Source organism: Lonchura striata, chromosome 9, assembly GCF_046129695.1.
Source record: "Lonchura striata isolate bLonStr1 chromosome 9, bLonStr1.mat, whole genome shotgun sequence".
In the NCBI taxonomy this organism is placed as follows: Eukaryota; Metazoa; Chordata; class Aves; order Passeriformes; family Estrildidae; genus Lonchura; species Lonchura striata.
In genome coordinates, this window is record NC_134611.1 from 1,539,037 (window position 1) to 1,547,243 (window position 8,207).

An 8,207-nucleotide genomic window follows, 5' to 3' on the forward strand; every position below is an offset into this window, starting at 1 on the left:
GAAGATGTTCCAGAATAATTATTTATTTGATTGCTAAAAAAAGATATAAGAAAACAATTGAAGTTGTTGCTTTATCATGTGTATAAAGAACAGTAAGTTTACAGGGAGGAAGTGAGATAACTTTCACTATTCTGTGCTGGAGCTCACCACCACTCTGGCATAGAGGTGATTCTCAGGGCCAGGCAGCAATCACCCAACCCTCCCCACAATGTTTTGCCCCACTTGTAAATAAGGTACAGATAGAAAAAATCCAAACCTTGAGGTTACCAAGGGTCTAGAGGGAATAAACAATGCTACACTTAAGGCTTTTATGTGGTTACAGAATAGGCAGGGTCAGGATAGTTACAGGATATCATTGTTTCCAAGAGCTTATACCTGCATTGAGTAGGGCCTACCTTTTAAGAGGCCAGAAATGAAGCTGATGGAGGGTGGAAGGCAATGGGGATCAAGGTACACAGCCTGGGAAGCCTGGGCCTGGCCTTGGCCACTGACAAGCCTCTGATAACACCTCTGTGGCTGCAGGAGCTGCTGCCAAAAGCCAGATTGGTGCCTCCTGCTCCGAGCTTCCCATTGTCCACCAGCCAGGTCAGAGAAGCCCTGTGTGTCCAACCCCGCTTGCAGGAGCAGGGTGGCTAAATGCTGCTCCAGCTCAGCTTCCCCCCAGGCACTGACAACTGTAGGGTACTTTATTGCTGTGTACATGATCCACATCTCCAGCTGGCAGGAAAGAGCTGCCTGATGCTGCCCTGAGCAGGCCCCAGAGGCGCTAAAACACAGACTCCACATCCCCCATCTCCACACAGACAGTCTTCAGCTGTGAGTAGTACTCAATGGCTGCCCGGCCGTTCTCCCTGCCAAATCCTGCAGGGAAGAGCTGCAGTGAGGACACAGCTCCAGGCAGTGCCAGTGGCCCCTCGCAGCCCCTGGAGCTGGCATCTACCAGGGGAGGTCACACAGAGCTCACCTGAGAACTTGTATCCCCCAAAAGGCAGCTCCACAGGGCTGACGTTGTAGTTGTTGATGAAGCACATCCCAGCCTTGAGAGCAGCCACTACCCTGTGAGCCTTCTGGATATCCCTGCAGGAAAAGAGCAATTCAGCTGGATCCCCTCCTTCCCTGCCAGGCAGCATCCACCAGCAGGCCACGCTGCTTTCTGGAGTCCAACCTGCCCCACTCTGTCTTTGCCTGCTCAAAGGAGGCAGCACCAATTCCCAAGGATGCTCCAAGTGCATTTGATTCAAGAGGGCATGACAAGGACCCCAGCAACACAGAGTGGGACAAGCAGCCAACAGCAGCACAGCAGGCTCCTGATCATCCTGGAGGAGCAGGAAGGCAGCCAGCAGGCCAAGCCAGGCTGGGAGGAATCCAAGGGACAGCTGGGCCCACCCAACACTTCAGGAAAAAAAGGGAGATGTGCAGTCATTTACAGATTTCCCTTCTGCAATCCCTTCCTTCAGCTTGTCTGGAAGAGGATACCCATGCCCAGGCACTGCAAGAGGAGCAGTAAATAACTGTAAATTTCTCCTCCCCAGAATGGTTCCACAACACTGCCCAGTCATACCTGGTGAAGACACCACCTGCCAGGCCAAATTTAGTGGCGTTGGCTCTCTCCACAACCTCCTCCTCCGTGTCAAAGGGCAGGATGGCCATGACAGGCCCAAAGATTTCTTCCTTCACACACGTCATGTCATCCTTGCAGTTCCCTGCAAGGGAAGCGTGGCAGAGCACAAGTGCTTCAGGAGGCAGAGCAGCAGCACAGCCTGTGCACTCAGCAACCCACACAGTCTTGGAGACAGCTCCCAGCATGGCAGAGCAGCCAGGCACACCCTGCAGCTCAGAAGCACCAACAGCACCATTCCTGTCAGGCCCTCCAACAGCACAGATTTCCCTGGATGCAGGGAAGCCTCAGCTCTGTCTAGGACCCCCATCCAAGTGTCCATCCACGCTGGGGACATCACAGAGCCAGATTATAAAGCTGAACTCATTTCTCAGGAGAAATCCCACAACATCCATGGTACCACGACTGAGATGGATCCTACCTAACACACAGGGCCGCATGTAGTAGCCATTCTTCAGCTTTGGGTCATCTGGCACATACAGGTCCCCACCACACAGCACCTCTGCCCCCTGGAAAAGAGACAAGAGAGGAAGGGATGCAGGCACATCCAGGAGCATCCTGCCCAGCTCTGGCTGGCCCTCAGCCTACCCCAGCAGGCTCTGCTAAAACATTTGCCCCCATCTTTCTTATAAGCCCCTGTTATGAACCGAAACCCTTCAATCAGGTGTCCCCTGAGCCTTCTCTTCTCCAGGCTACACCACCCCAACTCTCAGCCTTTCCTCACGTGTTTTTCCTGTGCTGAGGATTCCAGAGCTTGGAGTCTCACCAGAGCAGGTCAGAGGGGCAGAATTCCCCCCTCACCTGCTGCCCACACTGCTTTGGATGCAGCCCAGGGCATTGGAGGTTTCTGGGTGCCAGCACACATGCTGGGGCATGTCCAGCCTCTCATCCACCAGCACTCCCAAGTACTTCCCTGCAAGGCTGCTCCATCTGCTCATCCCCCAGCCTGGATTGATAGCAGAGCTTGCTGTGACCCAGGTGCAGCACCCTGTACTTGGCTCAAATCACCTCCCTGTCCTCTACGTGCCTTAACACAACTTTCAGAAGGATCTGTTCCGTGATCTTTCCACAGTCAGAGTGGTGAGGCTGACAGGTCTGCAATTCCCAGGGTCTTGTCCTCCACCCTTTTTGAAAATGAGTGTTTTTCCTTTTCCAGTACTTCAGACTTCACCTGACTGCCATGACTTTTCAAGTATCATGGAAAACAGCTCAGCAACTACATCGGCCAATTCTCTGAGGACCCTGGGATGCATCCCATCAGATCCCACAGACTTCTGTATCTAGTGGTCCAACACACCCACCAAGTAAACCAAAAACAAAAAAAAACAGCTTAACTGGGAAGGCACAGAGCAGGAAGGCAGCTGGTAGTGTGTTTGTCTAGCAGGAGAGACATTTCAGGGCAGTCCCAAGGCAGCATCACAATCTCACCTGCTCCTTTGCCTGCTTGATAAAGCCCTGCACACGATTCAGGTGGGGCCGGTTGATGAGGGCTCCCATCCGTGTGTCTTCCAGAAGAGGGTCTCCAATTTTGATTTTCTGTGTGCGTTTCACCACCTCCTTTGTGAAGGTATCCAGGATCTTCCTCTCCACAAACACCCGTGTGCCGTTGCAGCACACCTGGGACACAGGACAGGCAGCTCAGAACACACAGCACTCCACAGTCCTGCCCTGCTTGGGTCCTGCTCCAGAGGCTCTTGGAAAAGCCCCTCCAAAGCAGCTAACTTGTCCCTGGGGACAAGGAACACAAGGAGATTGCCCTGGGGTTGGACTGCACTGAACAGTCCTTGCTGGACACCATGGTTCTGATGCCACCAGGTGGCAAAAACGCAGCAGGTCACCAGCAGCAGAGACCTTGAGCTGACTCCCGACTTCCAGAAATGACCCCGCTGAGCAAATTTGCCAACAGGATTACACAAAACCTGCAGCACAGGTGGATATCCTGAACTTGGGAAGGACAGAAGCCTGTCCTCGGGCTCAGCACACCAGGCTGGAACCTGTTGCCCTCCAAGGGACACCAGCACAGCTTCTCTGACTTGTGAGTGCCACACTGGTGCCCAGGGCATGGAAGCAGCTGTGCTGAGCTGGGTGCTTGGTGCCAGGGAGGCTCCACGTCTGGGAAGGACAGGACACTGGCTAAGTGTGTCCTGTGGCTAAGGCACACTCTACTGGGACACCGTGCCCGGGCTCCTGCAAGGGCATCCCTTCTGACACTGCACGGGGAAAGGTGTGGCAGGATGGGAGCTTCAGGGCATCCCTCACTTCCAGGAGGACACAGGCTGGCCCCACTGCCCGACCCTGACCCTACCCTGCCTCTCTGGGAAGGAGCACTCCTGCCCCACAGACACACACCTCGCCCTGAGTCAGGAAGTTGGCCATGAGGGCTCCCTTCACAGCGTTCTCCAGATCAGCATCTGAGAAGATGATAAGGGGGGATTTGCCCCCCAGCTCCAGGGTGACTGGCTTTATCCCTTTAGCTGCCATCTCCATGATCTGAGGGGAACAAGGACACAAAAGATAAATGATCCACTGGCCTAGGGGAGGCTGGTGGGGGGAGGCAAGAAAGACCCAAAGGACCATTCACCAATAAGAGAAGCAGCACAAAGGCCAAGCTGGGCTCCCTAGATGTGGTAAGTTCAGAGTGAGGACAGCCCCAGAAGGTTTGGGGGTTGTTTTTTTATAGATAAAATCAACAAAACCTGGAGAGGCATTTGCAGAAGTCTTGTGCTCAGTGTAAGCTGCAGGCAGCTCTAGCTGCCATCTGTCACTGCAACTCACAGGTACACACATGTAGGGAGCGTTCACAGGACAACATTTCCCTTCCTTCAACTGAGAATTTATTCCCAAAAGTTTTTCTTTAATTTTGGAATAATAAATTGAGCGTGAGAAACTCAAAACAACTACCCCCTTGCTTAAAAACAGTAGGTTGCATGCAGCTTTAGTGCTTTATAGCAGCCAGAACATTTTTCTAGTGCTGCTGTTTCGTGTTTCATGTACTCTCCTCTCGACATCAGCACCCACCTGAGCAGCTCAGAGATTTCACTGCAAGCAGGGGCTAAGCAAGTGAAGCTGACCAAGGGGTTTCTCTCCCAAGCCCGTGCCCAGCAGGTTAACTGGATCCCCAGCATGTCCCTGCCCATGCTGTGAGCTCCTTGCTCGGCCCCAAAAATGCTGACCCACACCCCGCCTCTACAAGCCCCGTGCAGAAAAGCTCCAGGAAGTATCACCTACAGACCTCTCAAGGTGCCTTTACCTTCATGCCAGTTGGCACACTGCCAGTGAAAGAGATTTTGGCCACATCTGGGTGCTGGCAGAGGAACTGGCCCGTGGCAGCCCCACCCTGCACCACGTTGAAGAGCCCCTTGGGCACTCCGGCCTCTGTGAAGATCTCTGCCAACCTCACCACAGAAATAGGGGTGAAGGGTGAAGGCTTGAAGACCATGGCATTGCCTAAGGGAACCCAGACATAGGCAAGATGGGGTTAACACCCAAGCTGCTTCAGGGAAGAAACAAAAACAATCCCCACCCCACACTGTGAGTTTGTCTCAACAGATCCCAGAAGTTTCCCTCAAGAGAGGAGGAAACACTTTCAGCTGATCACTGCAACTAAGGGTGCCCCTTCCTGCTGGGGAGAGGGCTGGGGGAGATGAGGCTGCTGGTCTTGCTCTGCAGACATTTCCAGAGACCTTCCCCATCTGGTACAAAGCCAAGCCATCAGTGTTTTTCTGGTGCACTCCCAACCTATTGACATCTGACATGTTCCTCCTTCCATTTCCTTTCCCTTTCTGCCAGAGTAACAGCCTGAACATTCTGCTAATCCTTCAGCACTTTAAGGTAATCGCAGAGTTCATCCCAGAAATCACTCTGCCCCACAGGATCACTTGGCTTTGAAGAGACACTGGTGTGGGCAGAAAGGCTCCATTACCACAAGCCAAGGCCGGGCCAGACTTCCAGCAGGCAATCTGGAAAGGGTAATTCCAGGCTCCAATCCCAACACACACCCCAAGTGGTTCTCGCCGAGTGTACCCAAAGGATCCCCCGGGAAGCTGGATGTGTTCACCTGCAAAGAAACAGCCAGAAGGTAGAAAACAGCAAAGTCCCTTCTTGTTTGATCAGAGCCCCCAGGGGTCAGGTCTGGCTTTGCCTGGGAGCAGAGACACAGTTTCACCCCAGCAAGCTCATAGAAGGCATGTGAGTGCCCACAGAGCATGGCAGCATTGGGCAGAGACCTCTCAGAACCCTTCCAAGGTCTTCAGGAATGGCCCATCTCAGAGAAATCAGCAGCAAAGATGGCTTTGTGCCATTGGAGCTACCAGGGAAGGTGGGACAGAGAGCAAAGAGCAAACTGCAGTAACATCCTCACCCGCCAGAGATCCTGCCAGCCCTGCGTAATACTCCAGGCACTGCCAGGATATGTCGATGTCCACTCTGGCCTCAAAGATGGATTTCCCATTGTTGATGGTCTCCATAGTGGCAATTTCCTCCCTCTGCTCCTGTGAGCGGCACAGGACACAGACAACATGTTAGAGAAGCCTGGAGCAGAACCCCACAAGGAGACAGGTGCTTCACAAGCACACAAATCCCAAACAAGGTCCTGCCATGAGAAACTGTCATCTCCAAAAGGGACATTCCCAACTGCTATTTATCAATGTCCCCATGGTGACTGAGTGCAGGGCAATGTCAAAGGGAAAGCTGCTGGGGTTCACTGCTGGTCCAGTCTTGTTTAACATCCCTGTTTATCTAAAAGATGAACAAACATGAACTTAGAAGCCAGGTGGCAAACAATTATTAGAATTCACAGAACTGAACTGGGAAGAGCAAACAGCAAGATCAGGATGGAACCAGAGGCCAGTGAAGAGAGAAAAAGCAATGCAGCTGGGAAGCATCCTTTAATAGTCTATCTCCCAGACAGAAGTATTACCCTGCTCTGGAGGTCTGGCAAAAGCAAAAGTTTGGCATTAAGGAAAGTTTTCTCATGACTTGCACACACTGCAGAAAGTCTGGGTTCTTATGGATGTGTACCTTGACGGAGATTAACTCTGATGCCCAAGATCTTGTTATCTTAGAAAGGAGGCTGTGTTAAACTTATGTGCATCCTCCCCATGTGTATGATCTGATAGATAAAAACCAGTACTCCTACTTTCTCTTATTGCCAGGACACATTCCAGTCATGTAACAACAGCCTCCGACAAGCCAAAAGTTCAGCAATGCCAGTTATGCAATTCTAGCTTTGAAACTGTGCAGTGAAATTTAATCTTTGGAGCAGTTAAAAGAACCACAAACCCTGCAAGATGCCAAATGGGTCACTTCAGTTTAATGTCTTCTAACAGAATTGAGCTGAGAAAGCATACACTGGCCTTGAATCCAGTGATAAAAAAAAAGCTGCAGGCACGGGATGCTGACTCCAGTGATAAGAGCAAAGCCCTGCCTAAGGCAGCCTCCTGTCTCTTCTGGCCAAAGGTGGCTTTTAACTCCTGAGCAACTCCTGGAGCTCTGCAAGTCCTGTTGAAGCCTCCAAGAGCCACAATAACAAGGAAGCTCAGAGGCAGAACCACCCCTCTCCCCCTGCAACATACCCGAATAATTCTGGCAGCCTCCAGCATCACTCGGCACCGCTCCATGCCCGACATCTGACTCCATATTTTAAAGGCAGCTTTCGCACTCTGCACAGCCAGATCGACTTCCTTCTCCCCAGAGCAGGGCAGCTTGCACAGCACACGACCTGGGCACGTTTCAAACGGGGAATAAACGAGATGGAAATCTCAAAAAAGGGGCCCAGAACGTGGTTTATCTTGCACCAGACCTCACATACTTGAGACAAGCCACCTATACGAGGCACAGATTTCCCACTGATTTGTAATCAGCCACAGAAGAGGTGCTGCAATTCAGCTGCGCCGAACTAAAAGAGCTGACATTCCCTACAGTCGTGCTCTGATTACTCATTACCTCCAGTTCCTACGAAATTCCTGGCTTTTCCAGCTGAGTTTGTTACACTTCTACCACCCTCTTCAGGGCCTCTCGTTACACATTCCCCAGGAGGGTGAAACACTTAGAAGCGATTCTGCTGAACGCTACAAACCGGTAACTCCAACGACAAAATCACAGAGCTATTTAAGTTTAAATTGCAGCAGTGACAGCGCAAGAGCCGATTCCTGCAGACAGCGGCGAGGGCCAAGCGCTGAGGCGGCGCCCGGCCACTCCAGCGGCGGCGGCTCCGGGCAGCCGCACAGGCGGCACCCGGGCGCGCTGAGGGGAAGCCGAGCCCGCCGGGCCCGGCGGCACCGACCGCTCCCTGCCCCGCAGCCCCGCGGTACCTGTGGCCGGCTCCAACACCTCCTCCAGCTGCCCGCCGTCGGCGGGCTGGACGCGGGCGCCCGCGCGGTAGTTGAGCGGCTGCTGCACGGTGTTGGTGCCGGTGGCGGAGCTCATGGCGGCGGCTGAGCGCAGCCGGGGCAGGAGCAGCGGGCTCGGCAGCCGCGCCCGGGCCAGCATCGGCGGGATCCCGGCAGGCGCCGCGGGCGAGGCGCCGCCTCTCCCTCCGCCGCCGTTCACCGCCAGGGCCCGCCCCGCTCCCGTCGCCCAGTTAAGAGAC

The 8,207-nt window shown here is 53.4% G+C and overlaps 1 protein-coding gene across 1 annotated transcript; it reads right to left on the bottom strand.

Moving 5' to 3' along the window:
- Positions 1 to 7: 7 nt before the first annotated feature.
- Positions 8 to 8,121, bottom strand: ALDH9A1 (aldehyde dehydrogenase 9 family member A1). The gene is made up of 11 exons (XM_021545854.2): positions 7,930 to 8,121; positions 7,192 to 7,337; positions 5,979 to 6,108; positions 5,541 to 5,675; positions 4,869 to 5,065; positions 3,968 to 4,108; positions 3,047 to 3,235; positions 2,040 to 2,127; positions 1,562 to 1,703; positions 965 to 1,077; positions 8 to 861 (listed from the first exon to the last, which is right to left on the bottom strand). The coding sequence occupies exons 1-11, from the start codon at positions 8,105 to 8,107 to the stop codon at positions 767 to 769; spliced, it is 1,554 nt and encodes a 517-aa protein (XP_021401529.1). The 5' UTR covers positions 8,108 to 8,121; the 3' UTR covers positions 8 to 766.
- Positions 8,122 to 8,207: the final 86 nt, after the last annotated feature.

Bases quoted from the DNA above. Each gene is read 5' to 3' on its own strand.
- ALDH9A1 (XM_021545854.2), bottom strand. From the start codon at position 8,107: ATGCTGGCCCGGGCGCGGCTGCCGAGCCCGCTGCTCCTGCCCCGGCTG. The intron at 5,676-5,978 runs GTGAGGATGTTA...GTTTCTTTGCAG, and splicing joins GCTGGCAGGATCTCTGGCGG to GTGAACACATCCAGCTTCCC. The intron at 862-964 runs GTGAGCTCTGTG...TCTTCCCTGCAG, and splicing joins TGGGGGATACAAGTTCTCAG to GATTTGGCAGGGAGAACGGC.